The sequence below is a fragment of the Stenella coeruleoalba genome (genome assembly GCF_951394435.1).
Source record: "Stenella coeruleoalba genome assembly, chromosome: 10".
Classification (NCBI taxonomy): Eukaryota; Metazoa; Chordata; class Mammalia; order Artiodactyla; family Delphinidae; genus Stenella; species Stenella coeruleoalba.
Window position 1 is genome coordinate 26157102 of NC_137156.1, and position 25131 is coordinate 26182232.

Below are 25131 nucleotides of genomic sequence, written 5' to 3' on the forward strand. Positions count from 1 at the left end.
TACTCTTTGGAGTTGGAGACATTCTGATTTTATGATAGCCCATTCCTCAACTTTCTGTCTTGGTTTAAGACTAGATCGTTATCCCAAACTCATTGCCATGGGTCTCTTTATTTTTTTAATCTTTTAACTATATATCCATGTTCTAAAAAAAAATTGTGTATTTTAAATCACATCAGTTGATGTAATATCTAGAGATAGAGATAGATCCATACTGATTTAATTATATGCTGCATATCCATATTTTAAAGGGATTTGGGAGCTCATTTCATTACTCATCCTGGCTCTAGAAACTGACCAGTGCTCTACGTGGTGGACACATTTCTCGTTCCGTATCATGTTGTCCTCCAGGGCACTTAAACCAGAAGTTTCCACTTGAGATTCTTTTCAGCTTATAGCCTCACTGAAATTACATTATCACCATTATTTGCTTTTCTGTCATTTCTAAGCAGGCTTGCCACCTGAGATTTAATATGACTTCATTGATGCTGTGAGCAGGACACCAACCTTCTTTCGGACTCATTTGAATGGGGAAGAAAAACCAAATCAAGTGTATGTCCCATAAACATTGTAGCCAGTAGTAACCATGGGTCCAGTGACATTCTGTTTTGTACACCATTGTCTTGGTGTTAGGATGCCTTGGGCATAAATCCCTTACAAAACCTTAGATTGTTACTTAGAACCCAGTAGTGTGTTATAGGTATTTGTAGGTGGCCAGTTGGATGTACTTTCATTTTTCCTAGCAGAGTTAAACTTAGTCAGATTTTACCATGAGAGGCAGCTAAGAGCTTAGTTTGTTTGAACCCCCGAACCAAGTACAGGCTCTGTCATCATGTGCAGTACCTTCTAGTATGCGAGCCTCCATTTCCTTCTCTGTAAAGTAGGGAAAAGACCCTTTACAAGGTTACTGAGAAGATTGAATTAAGTGGTGCACGTGAGGGTGCCCGGAGTGATACTTAGCACACACTGAGCGTTCAGTGTTAGTTACTATTCAGATAATCATCATTGTGCTTTCGGTTTTTAATGATCTTACCACCCTGAAGCCAGGGATTCTCTAAAGGAAGAATATTATGATTTCATAACGAAGTCTTCTTAACTCATTAATGAGGCATTACAGTCTGTAATGATCTGAGATTTGTTTGATGCTGGGATAAATTGGGCCAGAGTTAATGCCATTTCATCCTGTTAGACTCTGTATAGCTTATCTCACTGCCTGCCTGACATTTTGCTGATCAAAATTTCCTTTCCCCCGATGGTGGACCACTTGTCGTTATGAGGATTTTTATGATCCAAGTAGCAGTTGGTTGATTCTAAATAGAAGCTTTGGGTTCAACCTTTTTTGTTCTGGATGCAGGTGACTGAGCTGAAAAGTGCAGGCAAGAGGACACCTTGGGGTTTCTCATTTGTATCCTGTGAAATGCATATGAACTTTCTCTGTGAACAAGTCAAAATATTTTTCTAACTGCTCACTCAGTGCCTCCACATGGGATTGGAAAAACCAAGCTGTTTTTTGCTGCTTTATTGATAGTAATACTAATGACATAAACTGGATTTGGCTGCTGCAGAGCAAACAATGCCCTGTCTTCTGCAAAATGTTACGTACACAGTTAAAAACCACCTGGAAGCATCATCTTAATTCAAGTTCTTAAATACAGAAAACATTTGGCTTTTTAAAAGCTAGTTTTATGAGCCTCTGTTACTAGAACCGGATTTACTGTTGCTTTGCGGGGCTCCTTCCTTTGTGGTTGGGTTTGTAGAGTCCACTTTTTAAAAAACAGTCCATGGGCTTCCCTGGTGGCGCAGTGGTTGAGAGTCCGCCTGCCGATGCAGGGGACACGGGTTCGTGCCCCGGTCCGGGAAGATCCCACATGCCACGGAGCGGCTGGGCCCGTGAGCCATGGCCGCTGAGCCTGCGCGTCCGGAGCCTGTGCTCCTCAACGGGAGAGGCCACAACGGTGAGAGGCCCGCGTACTGCAAAAAAAGAAAAAAAAATGCTTGGACTGTGCTTTTTAAATGCATGCTGTCCTCAAGGATCACTACTGTGTATGTAAGACGAATACTTCTCTTAGAGGTTTAAAAATTGGTAACTAGACTGAGTTCCTGGGTTTGAGGGGGGATCTTTGTGGAACGCAGACAATTCCATTTACTAATAACCTGAGAGAAGGAAAAACTCTTAACATAAGTGACCAATTAAATTGCAGCTTATATTCACAAATCAATTCTTAAGCAGAGGATACACAGAATTTATTATTCATTTTTCTTTTATGACCATTAGCCAGAAATGACTCTTTATACATTTATTCAATGTTTATTCAGCTGTTGGGCTTTCTGTATGATTTATATTTCTAATATATACATAGAGCATTTTGTATTAGACTAAAAAATAAAATCTCTTTTTCCTTCATGACATTACCCAGTCCTGGCCAGGGTGCAGTTTATATAGGCCGTTCACATAGTCCCTGCTGGTAGGAATGTTAATAGGTGAAAATGTTTTGGAAAGAAATTTTGCCATATATATTATATGAAGACCCTTAGACATGATTGGCCAATTTCTGGGAATCTCATTCAAGGAAGTAATTTAATATACAGCTAAAGTTTTACGTGCAGAGATGGCCATCACAATATTATTTAAGAGTAGTAAAAACTTGGACGTCCCTGGTGGCGCAGTGGTTAACAATCCGCCTGTCAGTGCAGGTGACACAGGTTCAAGCCCTGGTCTGGGAAGATCCCACATGCGGAGGAGCAACTAACCCCGAGTGCCACAACTACTAAACCTGCGCTCTAGAACCCGCAAGCCACAACTACTGAGCCTGCGTGCTGCAACTACTGAAGCCCGCGTACCGCAACAAAGAGTAGCCCCCGCTCGCCGCAACTAGAGAAAGCCAGTGTGTAACAATGAAGCCCCAGCGTGGCCAAAAATAAATAAATAAATAAATTTATTAAAAAGAATAGTAAAAACTTGGAAACAGACTAAATGACTAATAATGGGGGAATAATTAAAGCATTTATATAAATATTGCTCCAAAACTCAGATTAGGTTCATGAGGATAGTAATTGCTGCAGTGTTGAAATGCAAGATTATACAAGTATATGCTTTTTAAAAGCATATAGAATAGTGGAATATATTTTATTTATATATTTATTATATAATACTAGCATAGCTCTGTGCTAAATGCTGTACACGAACCACTTCATCTGAGTACATAGGTATTATTTTTACTCCCATTTGAAGGGAATGTTTCAGGTGAGGCAACTGAGGCTTTCAGAGGTTAACTTGCCCAAGATCACTCTGCTTGTAAATGGCAGGAGGAGGGACATGGATTCTACCACACTCTCAGAGGCTTTTTGTTTTTACCTTAAAATGAAACCAAAAAAAAAAAACCTCTTCTATTTTTTCAAGTTCCTGCAATAAACATCCCTTTTTTATTTTCAGTGTAACATAGAAACTAGAGTGCAGTGGTTAAAAGAGCAGGCTGTGGAGTCACTCTGCCTGCTACGGGCATGACCTTGGATAAAGGACTTAGCTGCTCTCTGCCTCAGTGTGCTCACCTGTGAAAAGGGGACGTGTGAAAGGGCTGGCGTGAGGGTCAAGTGAGATCATCCTTGTAAATTCATAGCAGAAAGACTGGCACGTAGTGAGGACTGAGTGTTAGTTGCTCTTGCTATTATCATGATGCTCTTCAAAGAAAAGGACTTGAAAATAAGAAAAATCATTTGAAATGGTGGCCTGCGCTGTCCTAAGTGGTTTTCAGATTCTTGCAGAGATGTTTGATGGGAGGGTGACTTCGGAAAGCTTTTTTGTGGCAGTCATTAGCAGACCATTTAGTGAAGGGAAATAGCAATTTGCTAAATAATTCAACCCCCTGAAGTGTGTAATTCATGTTGGAGTGTAGCTGGCTTAGTGTTTTCTTAGGACAAGAAGAGCATAAATCCCTAAACAAATGCGTGGCTTAGGTCCTAGCTTAAGCTTGAACTTCTTATACTTAACATTACTCACTCAGTGCACAGTTCATCTTGCAGATTTTTCCCTATAAGGGAACACATCACTACAGTGAATGTTCACTAATTTGCACTCCAGTAATTCACAACACATGGCCTGCCTGTTGACTCAGCAGGCACGATGCGTCTATGCTGAACAGAATCGGTGGCCAGGCAGTACATTTCTAGATGGTCAGAACCTTCCCTATTCCCTTCTTCCCTCCTACTTGTCCCTGTGCTCCGTGACTCATAGGATAGCACTGCGTGCAGGGTGCAGAGTCAGAACCAGAATTGGGGCTTACTCCCCTCGCCTTCCTGCCACCCCTCCTGTGGCCCCTGGTTCCCTCCCCTGCCGTGGCCTCACGGTGTCCTCCATCTCCTGTGTGGACTATTGTGGCAGTCTTCTGACTTGACCTTGATATCACTCTCTTTCCAGCCTCCCGCCCACCCTCACTCTCACCCCCCACCCCCAATCTAAAATCAACCAGTAGAGCCCTTAGCTGCTTCTCCAACATGGGTTTTCACTTTTCTCTCCCCTCCCCTTTGTCCCGTCCCCCACTGGCAAGCCTTACACGTGACTGTGACCCACCGGTCCCTACGTAGAATCGGTACGTCCTTTGTCGAGGCATCTCCCTCAGCTTGCTAGTTATCCTTTCTCCCTAGTGAGACTGACTTCTCCAGAGGCAGGTGTGTGTCCTGTGGCTCTGTGTCCCAGTGCCTCCCACGGTGCGGTGACTGTGCTCCAGGATCATAAAAGCAGCTGCCGCAAATCGAAGTGCCCCTGCATTGCCCCGAGCGTGTCATATCATCTCACAACAACCCCGTGGGGTGTAGGCATCATTACACACGTGTTTAAAGTCCAGGGAACCGGGGTCTGTACAGCTTACCAAAGATCATATTACAGTGTTAAGTGTCAGAGCCCAGAGGGTAGTAGCTCACATTATACATATTACATGAAATTATTTTCGTGTAGAAATAGTGAGAATCTATACTCACAGGCAGCACTTCATTATGAGTTAAGTAGTTTAGGGCCCATCTGGAGATCTGTCAGCTACTTATAGCTAGGGTTCTTAATTTGGGGATTGAGGGTCCTTAGGATTTGGGGGAGTTTGTCAATTTTATCCAAATTCTCTGTCATCTGGGGATAGAAAGAGGGTCATCTTCACTTTTTTTTTTTTAACCTTTGCTTTAATCGTATTTTTACAATTGGAGTGGGATCCCCAAAAGGTCCAGAACTGCTAATTTCACATTATTTCTATGCAAAATAGAATATAGAAAATAGAATTTTCCAAAGGCCAGATGACTAGTTTACAAAGTAACATCTGGAACACAACCCTTTTGTAAAGTAGAGATTATATGTTTTGATAACTTGAGGGAGTAAATGAATGAAAATGATTCACCTTAGAGACTAGGTTTTCTAAAAGTAGCAATTACGATCATTCCCTTTCCCTCTCAAAACCACCCTTCCGTTATACACTGAACGTTTGTGTGCCCTCACCCCCCATTTCATATGCTGAAGCCTTAACTCTCTGTGTGATGATGTTTGGAGGTGAGGCCTTTGGGAAAGGTTAGATGAACCTTGACCTTGGTCTTGCCAGCCCCCAGAACTGTGAGAAATAAATGTCTGTTGTTTAAACCACCTGTCTATAGTATTCTGTTACAGCAGCCCAAGCTGACCAAGACACTCTTCCTTTCCTTCTCCAACCTGAAGGCATATATTAAATTGTTCATGTATATGAAGAAAATTATTGGGGAAAACCGTAATACATTTTAAACATGTCCCTGCTTCTGTAGTCCCGTTAGTTTTCTTCAAGTTAAGTGTGTTTATTTGGTTCTGCCTAGGAATATGTGATAGCTTTTCCAAATCAAAGTAGGGTATTATGTATCCTTTTATATCTGTCACCCCCCAATTAAATGTCTTGTCTTGGAACATTTGTGGGGTTTCTTTGGGGGGGGTTATTTATTTTTATCGGAGTATATTTGCTTTACAGTGTTGTTAGTTTCTGTTGTATAGCAAAGTGAATCAGCTATCTGTATACATATCTCCCCTCTTTTTAGGATTTCCTTCCCATTTAGGTCACCACAGAGCATTAAGTAGAGTTCCCTGTGCTATACAGTAGGTTCTCATTGGTTATCCATTTTATACGTAGTTTCGGAACATTTGTGTTTTTAAGTGAGCTAAGAACGTGGGTTCCAGCTGGGTGATAGATTTCTGAGTTTAGGGGGAAGGACCACATTCCGTATCTCTGCCACCTACCGTGATGCCTTAAAACACATTTGCTGCTCACAGAAGGCATGTTGTTAAACAGTATATGCCGGTTCATATGCCTCAATTCTTTTCCTAAAATTTTCACCTGATTGACTTCTTCAGGAAAGATACCTTACAAGTTCTTTTTCTTTTTTTTCACACACACACACACACACACTGTATTTTATTTTTACACGAGATAAATAGACTGACACCAAGCATTGTAAATGGATGTCCACAACAAAAGCAACGATTGCAATTATCAAACACGAAACACACTCATACTCTGTCATAATATTGACATTCAGTCCAGGAATCCTCCACGGTAAGAGCTCCTTTACTTTGCAGTGCCTTACAAGTTCTATACGTAAATATTTTTGCTCCTCCTAACTGTGTCCTTAATTGTCATTTTCAGATCTGTTAGTGTCTCTCCCTTGGTGTTCCAGCTGTAGGTGGGCACCTAATTTTCATGCTAATTTGATCACTGGCTTGCCTTTCTTCGTTTTGTTATGGCAAAATGGCTTTTATGACAGCTTGGAGTTGGATATTGGTACTTGGGGAGAATTGAAATGAAGGGAAACTCTTGTTATCAGCCAGTCAGAATATTCATTTACATTAATGTGACTTGCTAAACTACTTGGAGTTCCACTAAAATGTAATCACTTTAGGGCCTAATTCTCAGTTATTTCACCTTTAATGGTTGTCAAGGGGGTTTTAAACACAGTGGCACAGTTGTTGAAAGTAGCACTAGGTGAAAAGGAGAAAAACTTTGCTAGGAAGAGATCTAATCTTACTGGAGAATTTTGAGAGAGGTATACAGAAGTCCCCGCAGCCCTTACTAGACAGTGTCTGTGCTCTGGGCAGCTGTGGGCGTGGAAGGCTCCTTCCCGTCCTGAGGGCAGCAAGGCCCCCTGCAGGGCACAACTTGTGCCCACACTGCACACACCCAGGAAACCGGAATCACAGAACGGTAGGACTCCTCCACTTTATAAAAGTGCTTCTTCGCCACTTTCTGTTTTTCATTGGATTGACAAGAAAGTGACCCAAAAGGTAGAAGAAAACAGTTTTTATTTTTCATAATGAAGTAAGCCTTTCTTCATATTTTTCATTTATCAAAAAAACATCTAGAATCTGACAACTCAAAACTATTGATGATGCCTAAAGTTTTCTATGTTCTGTATAGAATAGAAAGCGGCACGGAGATAACGGATGGCAGGAACTTCTTATTTAAACCAGAGAGGCGGAATAGATTTACAGATTTATCCCAGTTATCTATGCCTGCTCCATCCGTGGTTCTGTAAAATGGGATTGGTTCAGACTCTGGAACACTTCAAGATCACAGAATGCCCCTGAATCATCAAAGCTTTGATTTTATTCGGGAAGATTTTATTTGATACGTTTAATGATTTTCTTACTCTCTGAAAACTGGCCTATGTGAGAGGTATGGTCCCTTGAAGTCAATCAGAACATTAGGCTGGTCAAACAGTATTCCTGTCGCCTGAGTAGTCTGGGTAAATAAGCGTTTCCTGGGAGGCTAAATCAGACAGTTCTGAAAATTAAAGTAGTGAAAACTCTAGCATTTAGGTGAAGGGTTAAGCTTTCATGAATGAGGTTATAGTTCACACTATTCCTTTCCAGCAGAATTCATTAACAGATGCCAAAAAGTCACAACTGTGTGTTAGTGGAAGGTGCAAGGGGGGCGTGAGGAGATTGAATTTTTTAAAAAGTCAAATGCTTAGTCTTGTTTATTGGTTTGTTTTCCACTTTTGTGGATTTTTTTTTAATGTAACTTGTTATTTTGAGGTCATTTCAGGTTCATAACTAAGAAATAACACAGAGATCCCAGATCCCAAGTACCTTTTACCCAGTTCCCCCTCCCTGGTAACATGGTGCAGAGCTGTAGTTTGGTACCACAATGAGGTTGCTGACATTGTTACAGAAAAGATACAGGACGTTTCCATCAGCACATGTTGCCCTTTTATAGCCACATCTGCTTCCCTCCTGCCTTCACTACATCTCTAACCCCTGGTAACTGCTCATCTCTTCTCCATCTCTATAATTTTGTCATTTCAAAAGTGTTATATAAAGGGATTGGCTTTTTTCCACTAAGTCTCTAGAGATTCATCCAGGTTGTTACATGTATCAGAAGTGTGTTCCTTTTGTTGCGGAGAAGTATTCCATGGTGTGGATATACCACTATTTGTTTAATAATTCACCTGTTGAAGGGTATCTTGGTTGTTTCCAGTTTGGGGCTATAATAGATAAAGGTGCTGTGAATATTCACATATAGGTTTTTGTGTGCATGTCAGTCTTTTCTCTGGAATAAATGCCCAGTAACTTTATTTTAATGATGGCATACTGTTTGTATGCCTGTCCCATAATTTGTTTAGCAAGTTACTTTCAGATGGGTATTTTTCTGCTGCTTATATCACTGATGACAATCTTATAATTAAATCTTAATGCGCATCTGCTTTTATTTCCTTAGTATAAGGATTTCTACAAGTGAGCTTGAGTGTGCAGAATTTAAACGTTTTTTTAAGCATCTCTCATTTTTTAATGTTTATTTTTAATTTAAGTGCATCTGATTCCAGAGCATTTTCATTACCTCAAAATCCCCATACACCTCAGCAGTTACTTCCCGTCCTGCCCTCCCTCACCCCCTGGAAACCACTAATGTACTTTGTGTCTGTATGCATTTGCCTATTCTGGACGTTTCCTATAAAATAGAATCCTGTAATATGTGGCCTTTTGTGTCTGACTTCTCTAACGTAGCATGATGTTTCCAAGGTTCATCTATGTTGTAACGTGTATCAGTTCTTCATACCTTTTTATGGCTGAAAAACATTCCATCGTGTGGATGTACTACCTTTTATTTATTCATCAGTTGGTGGACATTTGGGTTTTTACCCCTCCCCCACCCTTTTTTGGCTAATATAAATAATGCTGCTGTGAATACTTGGGTACAGGCTTTTATTTCTTCTGGGCATATACCTAGGAGTAGAATTGCTGGGTCATGTGATAGCTCTGCGTTTCACTTTTTTAGGACCTACCAAACGATTTTCCACAGCAGATGTACCATTTGACAATCCCAAATGATGTATGAGTGTTCCAGTTTCTCCATCTCCTCACCAACAACTGTGTCTTTCTTTATGATGATAGCATTCCTAGTGGGTGTCATATGGATCTTTCTAAAAGAGAAAGGGCCAGAGCTGTTGGGGTAACACTACCTTGCTGAGAGGTGGCCACCTGACCTACCAGCTACGGAAAGCCCTCGGGCACTGCTAATATGGAGTTTCCCAGTGGTGTCAGTGGGCTGTCTCTGGGCTTCTGTAGAGGAAGAGGAGATTGTAGCCCTGCCTGTGCCTCATGCCAGAGCTCCTGTCTTGGATGCAGTTCAGCGAGGGCCCAGGAAGCTGGGCGGGGTGGGGGTTTACCAACTCATCCTTTGGGGACCCAACTGCAGAAACTCTGAGGCTGAAAAATTTCCTTGCTAGCTTTTATCATAACAGCAATTGTTTTACTCATTCTCGGGGTGGGGAGGAAAACACCCTTTCTTGGATACTGTGGGTAAAGGCTAGAAAGGCTTGTGGTTTCCATTTTCATAGGTGACATTTCAAAACTCATTGCAGGGCTTCCCTGGTGGCGCAGTGGTTGAGAGTCTGCCTGCCAATGCAGGGGATGCGGATTTGTGCCCCGGTCCGGGAGGATCCCACATGCCACGGAGCGGCTGGGCCCGTGAGCCGTGGCCGCTGAGCCTGCGCGTCCGGAGCCTGTGCTCTGCAATGGGAGAGGCCACGACAGTGAGAGGCCCGCGTACAGCAAAAAAAAAAAAAATGTCATTGCAGATCACAAGCTGCCAAAATGATAGCTTTAAAATGTACTTAAAAAAAAATTCTGTGTAGTAGTTAGCAGAGAGCACAAGATTTGTACATAGTAGGGTAACTAACTCTTCCCAGTGTGCCTGGGACTTGCCTGACTTTTTTTTTTTTCCCTGATATTGAATCCCAGGAAACCAAGTTCCAATAAATCAGGACACTTGGCCACCCTAAGTCATATAAACCTGCAGATAACGAAATGGACCTGCTTGTTGTTTGGCCAGGTTACTTAAAGTCTCTGAACTTCAGTTTCCTTATCCGGAAAATCGGGATAATTCCTTACTGAGTCTTTGAAAATCTGGTATGTAATAGACGCTCAATAAATGTTAGCTCCCTTGTCTTAAGCTTCAGACTATAGATGAAAGTTATATTCTTTTTATAACCAAATGCTATATTTTCGATTACAAGCCTTTTCATTTCCTTCCCCGTTCCAATTAAATCAAGGGGGTGTGTGTGTGTTTATTTTTTATTTTTTAGGGCCGTGCTTCTAATTGGTGCCTTGGTTGAGTGTAGTAAGCAGCAGGAAGCCAGCAAGGGAAAGGGGAGTTGGCTTTGAAGAGCCCCCTCTAACCGCCCGCAACCTGTTAATTTAGTCTATTGCTAAGTAACAGATTACTGCAAAATTCAGCAGCTTTAAACAGCAAACATGTATTATCCACACAGTCCCTGAGGATCAGGAGACCCAGAGAGGCTTAGCTGGGTGGTCCTGCCTCAGGGTCTGTGCTGAGGTGCTGGTGGGCCTGCAGTCCGCTTCCTCACTCGCTCGGGTGTTGGCAGAGGCCTTGGTTTCTTTCTGCCTTGGCCCCCCCATAGGATGGCTCACGACAGGGCAGCTGGCGTCCCCCGAAGCTAGTCATGTGAGAAGCATACTGACCATGATGGAAGAAGTCACAGTGGCTTTTATAACCTCATCCCAGAAGCGACGCACCATCCCTTCTGCTGTGTTCTACTGGCCCTACACACAGCCCTGGTCCAGTGCAGGAGAGGATCCCTGGGGACCACCTTAGAGGCTGCCTTCCACAGATGCCAAGTTCACATGAAGACACCTCTGTCCTCTAATCCAGGGACTGAAGCTGATAGGAAGTGGCTCAGTGTAGGACTGATAATAACGGGGCCTGAGCCAGAGCCCACCTCTTGGCCAGTGCCCGGATGCTTCCTGTCGTCCACCTTGCCTCCTTCCAAGCAGCACGTCCAGTTGGCTGTGGGCAGGTATGTGCTGTGAGTTCTGGCGTTGGCAGCCACTTGGTGGTACCTTACACGTCCCCATCTTGGTATGACCAAGCCTGCGGTTACTAAATCCCTCCTGTGTCCCGAGAACAGCTGCTGGGGGTGACACAGAGCAGGATAGACCCTCCCTCGCTGCGCTTTACAGGCCTGGCCTCCACTGACACCTGTCAGCCTGGGAAGCGCTGCCAGAGGGTAAGGGGTCCCTCCTTATATTATGTTGTATTCCTTACAACAACATTCCAGAGTGGAGGAAGGGCTTACACTACTTAATGCCTGCTGGCTCTATGTTATATGTGCTATGTAACACTGTGTTTAAAAGGTAGGAGAACTGACTCTGACTTAATGAGGTTTATTTCAGCTTAAGAGATGATTCCCGCCCCCGCCCCCCCGCCGTCCCCCACCCCGGCTGGTGGAGTTAGAGCAAACAGGGAATTGTAACCTAATTTGTAGGAATGAAAAACATTTTGTCCTTGACCCCTGTCCTAGTCTAGACTCTTGTCATTGTAATACAATACATGGATACTGTCTGCAACAGATTTCATTAGTCCCAAAGCCCAGCTTATGTACACAGCAGTAGTTCCCAAAGAAGCCTGGCTGCCCATCAAAATTACCTGAGGAACTTTTCAAAACAAAAAAACAAATTTCTCAGCCTCTTGACTACTGAATCAGTTTCTAGGAGTGGGTCCCAGAAATCTGTTTTTTAAAGCTTCTAGGTGAATGTGAGATGCGGACAGATTGGAAGACCCATTGATGTGAAACTGAAAGACGTGAAGGCATTCATTCATTCATTCATAGTCTCAGCCAGTAATCGGCAGTCTGTCGGGCACAGATCCAGGCTCTGAAGGCACAGATGGGAACATCAGAGGTGCTGCCCTTGAAGGCTTGGAGCTTAATGGGGCTTATGAACAAATGAGCAGATAATTACAGTATAACTGACAATCACAGCACTTTAAACAGAAGCCTATAATTTTATCACTGATGGAGATGGTGGAAGTGATGATGGGCGTATGAAAATGAGGCCAAGGAGGATTGCCACCCTTTTCCCACTGACTTCCCAAATAGGTCTTAATATGGAGATTCGTAAGGTCTCTCTTACCAAGCATCATGAGTGAATACAACTGATTGTTTTTGGTTTTTGTGTTTTTTCATTTTGTTTGTTTTTGGCTGCATTGGGTCTTCGTTGCTGCGCAGGGCTTTCTCTAGTTGCAGCAAGTGGGGGCTACTCTTCATTGTGGTGCGCGGGCTTCTCATCGCGGTGGCTTCCCTTGTTGCAGAGCGCGGGCTCTAGGCACGTGGGCTTCACTAGGTGCAGCACACGGGCTCAGTAGTTGTGGCGCTCAGGCCCTCAAGTAAGCATGCTTCAGTAGTTGCAGCGCGTGGGCTATAGGGCACGCAGGCTCAGTTGCTCTGCGGCATGTGGGATCTTCCCGGGCCAGGGATCGAACCCATGTCCCCTGCATTGGCAGGTGGATTCTTAACCACTGTGCCACCAGGGAAGTCCCTACAACTGATCTTTTAAAATTTTAATTGAAGTATAGTTGATTTACAATATTGTATTAGTTTCAGGTGTACAGCCAAGTGATTCAGTTATATATTTTCAGATTATTTGCCATTACAGGTTATTATAAGATACTGAGTATTGTTTCCTGTGCTGTATAGTAAATCCTTGTTGCATATCTATTTTACATATAGTAATTTGTATCCGTTAATCCGTTAACCCCGTAGTACTAATTTATCCCTCCTCCGCCCCCCTTTCCCCTCTGGTGACCGTAAGTTTGTTTTCTGCGTGAGTCTGTTTCTGTTTTGTATATAAATTAATTGCTGTTATGTTTTAGATTCCACCTATAAGTGATATCTGATATTTGTCTTTCTCTATCGGGCTTACTTCACTTAGTATGGTAATCTCTGGATCCGTCCATGTCGCTGCAAATGGCAATATTTCATTCTTTTTTTATGGCTGAGTAATATCCCACTGTGAATACAACTGGTTTTGTTTTTGTTTTTTAACTTGATAGTGTTATTTAAAATTAATTCTGCATTTATTCTCATGGATAAAGCTGTGTGAACTCAAAACCACTCATACATATTGTCACCATCCTCTTTACAGTGATCTTATGAACATGCCCCTTGAAAGGCCATACTGGGTATTTTAGGAGAGGTAGGCTGTGGGGTGGGAGACTTGGCTTCAAACTTCGGCTCCACCCAAAGTCTGTGACCTTTGGCATCTCAGCCCCCTCTGCAGCTGTAGTAAATGAATGAACTCATTGGGCATCTACCATGTGCTAGTTGCTAGGAGTACAAAAGGCATGTCAGGTGCAGACTGACTTCTGCTCTGTGCTGATGGTATGAACACTGATCTTCTCTTCCACTCAGAAGTCAGTGACCAGTGTCCCCTTAACATTCCAGAGAATTTATCTAGAGACTTAAAAGTCTCCTGGATTTGCACATATTATGTCATCCCATCCAAAGTAGAGAATGCCAGAGCTGTGAGGTGTGGATGTGGGCAGGTTTCCTTGCCCATGGACTTTGCAGGGGACCCCAGTCTATGGCTTAGCAAAAACTCTCATGAACATTGAATGTGAAATTGGTCAGTGCCAGAGGTCTTTGTAATGATGATGATAACACAGATACGTTTGCATCTATTGTGTGCACGCATGATTGTAAATATTTTACATATATTATTGACTCATTTAATCCCATAGAGAAGGCACTGTCAATGGCCCTTCTTTTACAGGTGAGGAAATTAAGTAGCTGGCCCAAGGTCACACAGCTAGTAAGTGGTGGAGCAGGGGCTGGAACCCTGGCTGTCGGGCTCCTGCCCAGTGCTCGCCACAGGGTCTTTGCACACTGCCAACCACTGTGTTTCAGGAGGGCAGAGTGATGTCTGTCTCTGTCAGTCGTTTTCCTAACGAGCAGTACTGTATACTGCTAGGCACATAGTAGGCGCTTGTTAAATATTCAGCTGCCTTTCCGACGACTGGTAGCATGAAGGGCAGCCACTCTCAGCATCACCAGGAGCACAGAAATAAAGCCAGTCATGGGAAGACCTGATCCCGGCACTCGGATCTTTCACCTCGTCTCACCGCCTCGTGTGGATTGATGAGTTACTGTCAGCAAAGCTCTTTGTGGGAGCAGAGCTCTCCATCCGTCCACAGCAGTCTGGCCTTCATCCACCGGCAAGGGGCTTTCTGTGTCTATATTCGCTTCGTCTTCTTCCAAATGACAGTGTGCTTCAACCGAAGCCAAATGTCACTGGTTTTATTCTTCTGATTTCCAATGAGAATTGAGTCGTCCGAGAGTAATTTTCTACAGTGAACCCCTCTCCAGATGCTTGTGGGTTGGTGTGTGGGGTCTTTACTGGGGAAGAACTTCGATGATATGTTCTGTTCCTTAGCTCTGAATAAGAATTCCCCTAGAAGCTACTAGAGGCCAAGGGGGAGTCACTTGACACCTAACCTGGGACTTGGAGAAAAGGTTGAAGACAGAATGAACAGGGAGGAAGGACCACAGATGATTCATTTAAGAACAGAGTGGGTATGACCCTCCACCGCTTTAGAAGAATAGAATGTCCTGCTTCGGCAATGGTTAGAATAGTGCTTTTCAGTTAACTGGTGGCAACCAAGGAGGTGGAGGTGACGTGGGCTTCCCTTTCAACCTGTCTCATCTAACTTTTGGATAAGGGAAAACTTGAGTGTGGCAGCATTTACAGTCCCCGCCCCCCCCCACACCCCAGTTGTCCATTACACCAGAACGAGGGGCTCAGCCTTTAACCACAGCGCTGACCTATAGCAGGACTTGGTGGTGCCTGGCAGTGCCCCAGCTTTGCAGTGACTGGCCTGAAGCCCAGCCAGAGCTGTGTCCTTTCTCACGTGCTTGCTGTACAGTAGGAGAGAATGACTCCATCAGAGTATTAACGCGAGTTGGATGTGCCCTTAGAATGAGGCTAAGAAAGTATGAGAAGCTTATGGGGGAATGAGAGTAAGCACAGATTCCTGGATTGTCGGAATGAGGGGACCACATCAATTATCTGTTGATGTGGCAGATAATTTCTCCTGAGCCAAGATTTAATCCGGAGTTATCTTTTTTTTTTTGCGGTACGTGGGCCCCTCACTGCTGTGGCCTCTCCCGTTGCGGAGGACAGGCTCCGGACGCACAGGCCCAGCGGCCATGGCTCACGGGCCCAGCCGCTCCACGGCATGTGGGATCTTCCCGGACCGGGGCACGAACCCGTGTCCCCTGCATCGGCAGGCGGACTCTGAACCACTGCGCCACCAGGGAAGCCCCGGAGTTATCTTCTTTTTAAGTGCCAGCACTCTAAAGGGATTCTCTTGTCTACTTGCTTTCGTATCTGGAAGCTTGTTAGTGCTTAGATGTTTTTCTCCTTAGGGTCTCTATGACAGTTGTATATTTTAACATTTCTGAGCAGATGTGGTCATTTTCCTCCTCTTATTCCCAAGCTGATTTTCTCCAACCAAGAAAAACCTTTTTAAATTCAAGAAACAGTGTTGTGACTACCAAATTCAAGCACCATTTAATGTTTTGTGTTATTGGCAGCAACTTGGAATGTTCCCATGCCTGCTTAACAGGAGTTGACTGTTAAGGGGATGAATGGGTTGGAGAATAGAAAGTGGAGGGAGATTTCCTCCTGACCCCTTGGAGCTGGAAGCTCAGTTTAGCTGACTCATTTTTAGATGAACTGTGACAGTTCTAAGTGAATAAATAAATAAAACAGGACACGATGAGGAAGCTAACAGTAGTTAAATGTCTGCAGTAAACACATCTTTAAACCAAAAGCAATGTGACTTGACTGATTTCACAGGAAAGGGGGCTTTCAAAGCAAGCTGACTTCTCCCTGCCACCATTGCCTTGGCAGCAAGAAAAACCAGGGCTTGACCCTGAAAATCAATCGTCACTGCTAAGCTTGAGAGTCAGCAAACAGCCTGGTTGTGGGTTTAGGTAATTAACTTCCTTTAGGTAATTAACTTCCTTTATAATTTTTTTAAATCTTACTATCCTTTAAAACAAATTTGCCTTAAGATCTCAGTACTTTTCACGTGCTCAGTAGCTTTCTCACTTTCTTCTGCTCCAGGTATAAATGGCCAAGAGGCTCAGCATTTGCGTTCTTACCAAGACCAATAACTTCATCTTGAGCATCACGGTGGGAGCAGCTCTCCTTAACCCCAGCGACCTTCCCTGTGGTCACCCCACCACCCCGTTTGCTCACAGTTTGTTGTCTCTCTTGGGGGCCACGTGGAAAGGGAGGGCACTGGTTTGCTACAGAGCTTGTTGTGTCTTGTTTCGAGCCTCCAGCAAATTCTGTGTGATACTAGATCACAGTGAAAACGAATGCTCGTTGGGCCTCACGCAGGTGACTCACCTGGGCCTGCTCCTGGGGAGAGCCAGCTCATGGACAGATGGATCTTCCACAGGAGCCCGGCTCTCTGGGGGATTCGGGTTTTGCCCTTTTGTGCCCTGTTTTCATCAGTATTTCCAGGTTTGTGTATTCTGAGCTGTGGTAGTTTCAACGTTTCTCTTGAATTTAGGCCTGAGGCTCACCTCAACCCTAAAATACGTAGTACACGTGCCAGGAACTTGCCGCGTCACAGAACTAATCCTTGATTTAGATGAAGGTGTACTGAATGCTGTCTCATCCTCTTTTAATACAGGGTAATTACTGGCCCTAGTTAATCATTTCTTCTATTGAGATACTTACGGTGAGGCGCAATTGTAATACAGCTGCATGGTTACCAGAAACACTCCAGAATTTGATAGTGGGAAGTGGCTTTCAACTAAGAGTGTCTTTTGGGAAATGTGCGTACAGAGGAGTTCTTTAAAATCTATTCTAATTTACCTGCCCGTGTTCTCTACCCTTATCCTGTTTTCATTGTTGTCATTTTCTGTGTGTGGCCCTTGAACTCGTGAAGAGCTTTTGGATGCTGTTGTGGTTGGAATTTTCCTTAATGTATCTGATTACTCCCTGTCGTGACCTGTCATTCTGGGAGGCCCCGTAGGTTGAGCGAGTGCCAGAGACTCCTGGTTAAAGAGTGTGGGGAGGCAATGCTTGGCTAGGTGTCAGCGTGATCTGGCCCCTGGGAGGTGCTGACTCTCCCTTTTTCCTGTCTGAGTGTGGGGAACCAGTCACATCAAAGAATGGCTTATTCTTTGGCTGCACTCAGGACCAGAGCTCCTCTTGCATGGGCCCAGCACATGGGCTTGGTCCCTGCTAGTACAATTGTCCAGAGCAGCTGTGTGCCTGAGTGGCCCAGCTCGCCCAAGCTGCCAGTAGGTTGCCTGGTTGTTAAGAAGTGACGTTCCCAGCCCACGTGCAGCTTGGAAGATGGGGATCTACCACAGTCAGGCAGGCCACAGACCTGGCCGTGCAGTTGGACACCTTGTGCAAAGTGGGTCATGCCATTCCCGTGATCACAGATCGCCAGGCAGAGTGTCAAGGGCTTTGCAGGGCCCCGTGCCTCTCCCGTTCCTTTAGAAAAGTACAAAAGAGTACAGCTCAGCCCACAGGCTGCTCAGCAAGTGCGCGGTTCGCCCAGCAGGGCGGGCCGGCCTGGCGGGAGGAGTTCACTTGCTGGGACCTTTTGTCCTGTTCCTGCCAGGCGGGCCAGCCAGGGAGCTGCGAAGGGGACGCGGGGACCGGTGTGAGTGCAGCTAAGGAGCCGCCTCCCCTGCCAGCCGGTGGCCACGAGCTCCCCGCGCCGTGGGGTTGATTTCTGTGAACCCCAGTGGGCGGGGAGGGGAGGACAGAGGGGAGATGGCCCCAGGCCACTGCCCCCAGCTGGCCCTCAAACTGGAGTGCCCTTTCTCTCCGCTCTGTGGTCACCTTCTCCGAGTGGCGACTGCATTTTCCAAAGTAAATTTTCGCTCCGTGATCCCATCCCCTTTACCCTGCTTTATTTTTTCTTGCTGACAGTCACTTAACGTACCATATTTTACGTGTGTGTTCCTGCCCAGCCTGGAATTTTGTTCCCTGCTGCACCCGTCAGGGCCGTCCTGCCTCTGCTCCTGGCACGGGGCAGGTGCTTGGTAAGCGTGTGGTATGAATGAGAAATGAATCCGTGGTATTAAGGGATCTGGACGTGTGGCCGGCTGGACAGGAACTCAGAACTGTGCTGAGATGATGAAAGCAAACCTTTGCTGGAGAAGCCTCCTGGTGACCAGTGTAAAAATAGCCCCTTCTGAGCAGGTCACGGGACGTGTCCAGTCGTGGGCGTGGCCCGGGGAGAGGATGGGGAAAGCCATGAACGTGGCCGCGTCCAGCCCACAACCAGGCCTCCGATTCCCCGGCCAGGGACTCTGCTGGTTAGGGCCTCATGTTCCCCCTTTTCAGTATAGACGTTTCAGGAATTATGAGCAACTCTCTCTGAAAATTACTACTGTTGTGATTGTTCGGCTAGCTTTTTCACGTGTTCCTAAGTTGGATGGTGAAAAGTTCTGCAAGCCTGAGAGAATTCTCAAGCTGAGAAGAAATGTGGTCTAAGAACAGCTGGGCCCTTCCTGACAGAAGCGTGTGGAGATGTTCCGTCTCAGAATGAGCCCCTGTGCTGCCACCTCCTGCAGGGCTCAGGACGGGTTCAGATTCGGATCGTTCAGGACAGATGGCCTGTAACAGAAGTCTTCAGTATCACCACATACTAGATCCCCAGTCTCGTCTGGGGGCCTGCTGCTGGGTTCAGTGCGATTGGACTGAAATTTTACCTTGTGTTTAGCCAGGCTGCTTTTCTGTTGCCATGATGTCAGCGTTGTCATCTTTGTAACGATGGGTCATTTATACCCATTCCTGGGCCTCATTTTTTCCCTAAGTCCACGAATGTTCTCCCCCCACCTCCACCCCACAGGTCTGTTTCCTGTCATTTTTGAGCATTCTTTTACTTCTGTTTCCAGCTTTTCTACATCCTCCCTACATAGAAACCAAAACTGGTTACAGGCTCCCGTGAAAGGGCTCTTAGATAAAAATGAGAAGGGTGTTCTTACTGTTTCCGTCAGGTGTGTTCCCGACGTTGGATCCCAGAATGCTGTTACTTGCTAGGACTTTTACAGCTTGTTGTTAATGCGTATGTGCATCATTTCCAACATCTGCTTGTTGGCAAACTCGGTTGGTTTTGGTGTTCAGCACGTGCCTTCTCCCCCATCGTGAAAATCTAGTCTGTTCTAGGCCTCCAGGCGAACTCTTTGTGTTTTTCCCTATTCAACAATCCTTTGTACACAGTAGGTTTAGTACGTTCATTTCAGCCTCATCTTTCATGCTCAGATAATGCTTCACGCTGACAGGTGCCTCTCTCCTGAGATGTTGTCAACTGTCCCACCTTCCATTGCTGCCCCCTGGGGGTGTTAGGACTTGCATTGGACGTTGTGGGCTCACTGGTGGGAGTTTAGTGGGCAGGGCACACGGACGCTGGCGGTATCCACTGTGGAGTGGACCCTGCGGCAGACACACAGCAGGAAACCTTTATGGGAGGGCTTTCTGCGCGCCATGCACTGCTCTAAGGACCTTAGGCGTATTGGTGTATTAGATCATTTGCTCTTCTTAACAGCCTGAGGGGCAATTATTATTTCCCACATGTTACAGGTAGGAGGCTAAATAAGTTGTCCAAGGCCATATTACTATTAGGTGGAAAAAATGGGTTTCAAACCCAAATTGTCTGATAAGGAGCCCAACGTGGAGCCTCTTAATCACCTGCCAGCCTGTCACGCTTTTCTACCTAGTTGTGTAACTGTTGAATGACAAAGGTGGCGTATCTAATTGCTGGCACTTGGTGTGTGGGAGCTGGTGGCTTCTTGGCTGAGGGAGTCCGCGCCCTGCAAGTCTCTCCCCAGGGCAGGACAGATGCTGGAACGGAACCCTGGTCGCTGCTGCTTTCAAGGTGTCATCGATGGCAAATGATTAACTGCCTAGTTGATGAAACCAATTTTGCCTTTGCCCTTGGAAGCAAAAATATTTGTGGTTATTTCTATGAGAGTAATGACCAAGACAGTTAAACATATGCCTCCGAACTTTAGTATAGAAAATCTAGTCAATACACAGATGAAAAGATGCTTCGCTACCCTGTAAATGTAAATCTTAAATGGGGGGAAAATAGGGAGTTTTAAAGTCTTAAAGATGGAGGTAGGTCTGTAACCAGTGATAGGAGATCATCTCCAAGATGTCAGTGAAAACAATCAGCAATATTTTTCCAAGCCTTTTTTTTTTGCAGTTACCACGGTAAGAATATATTTCACATCGCAGCTGAGTACATCGCACTCATAAGTATGGTACAGTAACACTGAAGATTCGTGACAGTATTCGTTCTCACTAAGGGCAAAGCACTGTGATTATTATGATCAGTTTATTATTTCTAATGCGAAGTTGACTTGATCATCTATTAATGGGTTGTGACCAACAATTGTAAAAACTCCCATTTGGCATGACTTCTTTTGTGCTCAAAAGAGAGAAATCTCTGGAAGTATACCCAAGAAATGGTACCAGTAGGCTTCTTCTAACAGTGGGGTGGAGGGATTGTGTTGGAGCAAAGTGATGAGATTTTTCTTACCTCCGCTTTTCATTTTAAATGTTTGAATTTTTTTTACTATGGACGTGAGTACGTTAAGACAGTAAGTAATAAAAGTACCCAGCAGAGGAACTGTCTTCTCCCTGTGGCGGTCCTATTTGCCCCGAAGGGCTCTTCCCTGTCTGCCTCCTTTCTATCCAGTTCCATCCTTCTCCCCACTGAGATTTCAGCTTCACAGAGAGAGTTTTTACAGAGCTGAGAAAAGAAGCACAGAAAACTGGTGCTTCATTTATAAAGTGAATTCACAGGATTGTGTCTTTTCTTTTGATTTTCAAATTAGAACTTAGCCCATAAGTTACTTTCGTGAGTTTAAAAAGAAATTGTTTGAACATGAGGAACTTAACCTTGTCCAGAGCATGTTCCCTGAAAAGAATTTGTTCTTGTTGTTTTATGAAAAAATACAAAAAGCATTTTGAGTAGAGATTTAATCAATGTCTCTTTTTCTTAATAGGTTTTAAAATGGAACACTTTGATGCATCACTTAGTACCTATTTCCAGGCATTGCTCGGCCCCCGAGGTAAGGTGGTTTTGGGTTTTGCTCCCCCCTCCTCCCCCCCCCCCCCCCGCTCCTTGTTACAGGCACATGTAAATATTGCACGAAGACATTCTAGAAAACATGAGCATTTTCCAGTGATTAGACTAACGCTTTGTCCTGGATACCAGGGGCTTGGAGTCCTCTGAGGTCCCCTGGCTGCTGGGGCAGAGACACAGGTGCTGTGACCCTCTGCTGACTTTGGCTGGAGCTCAGCTTTGCCGTCAAGCTTGCAGCCTGAGAATGCCACAGATTTCACCACTACTGGTGACATGGTTTCCTCAGTTCTTGTGAGTCTTCAGCTGAAACTGACTTCCAAAATGCCCTGTTGCCACATGTTGGCAACTGTGGAGCACAACTGTGGCCACAGTTGCTCCACATGCTTATGTCTGAGCCAGCCCCCAGGGAGTGGGTTAGGTCTCCACAGTTGACCAGATCCCTAAGGATTTACCGCCTGGGGTTGGGGCCAGCCACCCAGGAAGTACTTGGATACTTGGTCATATAGAAGAATGAAGATCTGTGATAAAATTTAAAAAGCATGGTGCAAAACAGCGTTAAGTAAAAGGAAATGGGAGGTTTTTGTGGGCGCATTTATTATGTTTGTGATTATGTACACATCAACATTTGTAACAGTCTGATGTTAGTTGCTGCGGAGGAACTTGTTTTCTCAGAATTGACCGCTTCCAGCCCAGAGCTGAGAACAAAAGGGGTTAAGAATCATCTTGTTAAGTTCACTGGGGGGGCCGCTTCCCTGAAGGGCTTCTAAGAAGCACAGTTCGGCAGAAACTGGCAGCCACCACCCTAGCATCACTAGTGGGGAGAGGGTGGAGGGCGTCTCCCTCTAAAGCCAAGAGAAGAAACACTGCGGGAATTTAGGGTGTCTGCAAGAAAGGAGACTGACAGTGGTTCCCCAAGTGCATGTATGCTCCACTTAACCTGTGCTTGTCCTACAAGGTCAAGGGAGAGAGCATTGGAGAGAGTAGCAAGATGGTCCAGCCAGGAGCTCAAAGAAGGGGCTGAGACACTGTCCCCACTTAGCTGCTGCTGCTTAGAGGATACGGAAGTGAAACCAGCATGTGCCTCTGAGCTCCACAGTGGGGGGGCCTTGGAGGGTATGTAGAGCGAAGGGCAGGCTACAGGTTTGGGGGCTCACTGCAGCAGGATGCAGAGGGGGACGTGCTGCAGAGGTGGCTTCCTAGGAGTCAGCCAGAGGATGGAGTTGAGTCTTGCAGGGGACATATAACACCCAAGGGATCCGGCTGCCAGGGAGTTTGTTCCCAGCCACGGGAGGGCTGTCAGGTTGCCGCGGGCAGCCACTTGGAGTGCATTTTCCTTTTCCTCCTCCTTCCTGCCTAGGAGAGGGGAGGGGAGCCAGGGAGGTCCCTCCTGTGCCAGTAATTTCCTTGAATCAGTATAGGTCTTCCCTCTCAAGCTTCCGTTCTTCACTTACCTGGTCATTGCTGCTTCACCCTCACTTTTTAAAATATCATCCCCGCTGCTGTTGCCCATGGCACTCGTGGCAGACGCTGCCTGTTGAATCCGACGATCTCTGAGCTGGCTGAGTGGCACGTCTTCTGAGTCTGCGCATGCTGGGCAGACTGGCTGACACTGGGCTGGGATGGAGGACTTTGGAACTCAAAGACTGCCATGTCTAGGGTTTCCTTGTCCCGTGCATAATTCAGCAAGCCTGGTTAAACAATCCAGTTAATGGAAAATTGAGCTTTCTCCTTGGTTTCTTTAAGATTCTTTGGAAAGGATTTTTAAAAATTATTTAGCAAAACCTGTGACTAATAACGCGTGTCGTTACTCAGAACATGAGTGTGAGCCTCACCTTGAGGCTATATATTGAAGACTCACAGTTCCTCTTCCAGTTGCTTTGTTGGCTTGGGAAATTTTAATTAATGTTTTAATGTTTGAAAAACATTGTTACTATTTTTGTATCTACTTTGTTAATCACTAAATGTTGTTTCTTTTAATATTTTCCAGATCCCAGAGTAAAAGGATGGTTTCTTCTGGACAGTTATATCCCTACTTTGCTCTGCTCCATCCTATACTTGCTAATTGTGTGGCTGGGACCAAAATACATGAAGAATAGGCCGCCGTTCTCTTGTCGGGGGATTTTAGTGCTGTATAACCTTGGACTCACGCTGCTGTCTCTCTATATGTTCTGTGAGGTAGGTCAGAGGTTAACACAGCTTCCTCTCACTTAAATGTACTCGTGTCACCGTCCTGAATTGTGCTCCTAAGTGGAGAAAGGCAGCTGCGTGGGGGGAGAGAACAGGGAGGGCAGGTACAGTAATGCGTTTCGAGGATGTTATAAAATCGATGTTTCAAAACGCCAGAGTTATTTGTACAAATGTGCCTTCTGGGCACATCTATCTAAAGTAGAAGGCTTTGCTATGGATTCTTTTGTTATTTATGTTCTGTATTATACTCAGAATTAAAATTAATATTTTCAGAAATACTCTTACGCAAGCAGAACACAGAGTAGAAAATGAACAGAACGCAAAGAACAGATCTGTGAGCATTTTATTATGAAGCATTTAATAAATGCCTGGTTCTTGTTTGGAGGCAGCTGGGGAAGGAAGTGGGCGGAGTCTGCGTTTGGTATGTTTGTGGTCGGTCAGCCCTCTCCATCCTGATCTGATCGCTGTAGACAGCTTGGAGCTTTGAGAGGTTTTTTTTTTCAAAGCTAAGAAGAGTAGATAGTGAGGTCTGCGTTTAGGGTTGGAATGGTCTAAGTTCAGGCCAGATTATTTTTTCTATAAAACAGGGATGTTGAAAACCAAATTTGATGATCTTGAAGGCTTAAGGAAGAGTGAAAGACACATTGGAATCAAAACTTAAGCCTCCTATTTTGACAGTATAGTCACTTAGCCTTTAAAGCTCGAAGGGGAGGAAAGCTCCCACCGTGATAAGAATGATTTGTATGCATTTTTAGGGACAGAACTACACTGTTCAGGTTTATAGCACAAAACTACTGCTAAATCTCTGGGGCTGAGACTCAAGCCATACATAAAACAAACACTTGCAAGTACTCCTGTTTGGATTTTTAACCTTTCATTTTGGCTTCTTCTCCAAGGAGTAGTAAAAGAGAAGAAAAGGGGAGAAATCAATACGAATCTTGCAGTGAACTCCCCAGCAGCCTCGGGCTGTGACGGGGGTCTCCCCGTGTGTGTGCGGGGGTGTGCGTGTGATGCAGGAGCTGGTGGGAAGCATGTGTCTGATCGTCAGAGGCACTGCCGCTGGGAGAGGTTTGGGTCTGGCCACCCCCCACATGTGCTTCATAAGCCAAGGTAAAGGTTTTATGACTAGGCTGGTAGATGCTACTATCATTGCTTTTATGCCTGACAGTCTGTGAAATGCTCACAACTCCTGTTTTGCTTCCTTTCTGGCCTGTTCTAGAGCGAAAGCAGTTTAATTAGCCTCCGAGGTGGAGATTGCGGGCCTGGAGGCAAGGGCAGTGCACAGGAGTGGGCCCAGCACTGTGCTCATCTCTGTGTTCCAGGGACAAAGCCACAGCAAGCTGTCAGGTCTTAGAGTGAACCGTTTACTTTCCCCTACTTGATAGATGGTAGAGCCATTTCCTTAAGAAGGCTCTTACAGAGTTTATTATTACGCCTAGCAATATTCTAGAGAAAAAGTATTTAAGACTATTAAATCTTACAGAACTTAAGTATCTATCTGTCTTATATGTTTCTCAAGCCCTAGAGA

The 25131-nt window shown here is 45.0% G+C and overlaps 1 protein-coding gene across 1 annotated transcript in view; it reads left to right on the plus strand.

Moving 5' to 3' along the window:
- ELOVL5 (ELOVL fatty acid elongase 5) overlaps positions 1-25131 on the plus strand; it is a 69050-nt gene that overhangs the window by 23397 nt on the left and 20522 nt on the right. Inside the window, exons 2-3 of the mRNA XM_079935702.1 lie at positions 21337-21402; positions 23404-23591. Of these exons, the coding sequence (XP_079791828.1) occupies positions 21345-21402; positions 23404-23591 (246 nt within the window). The 5' untranslated portion in view covers positions 21337-21344. The remainder of the gene's footprint in view (positions 1-21336; positions 21403-23403; positions 23592-25131) is intronic.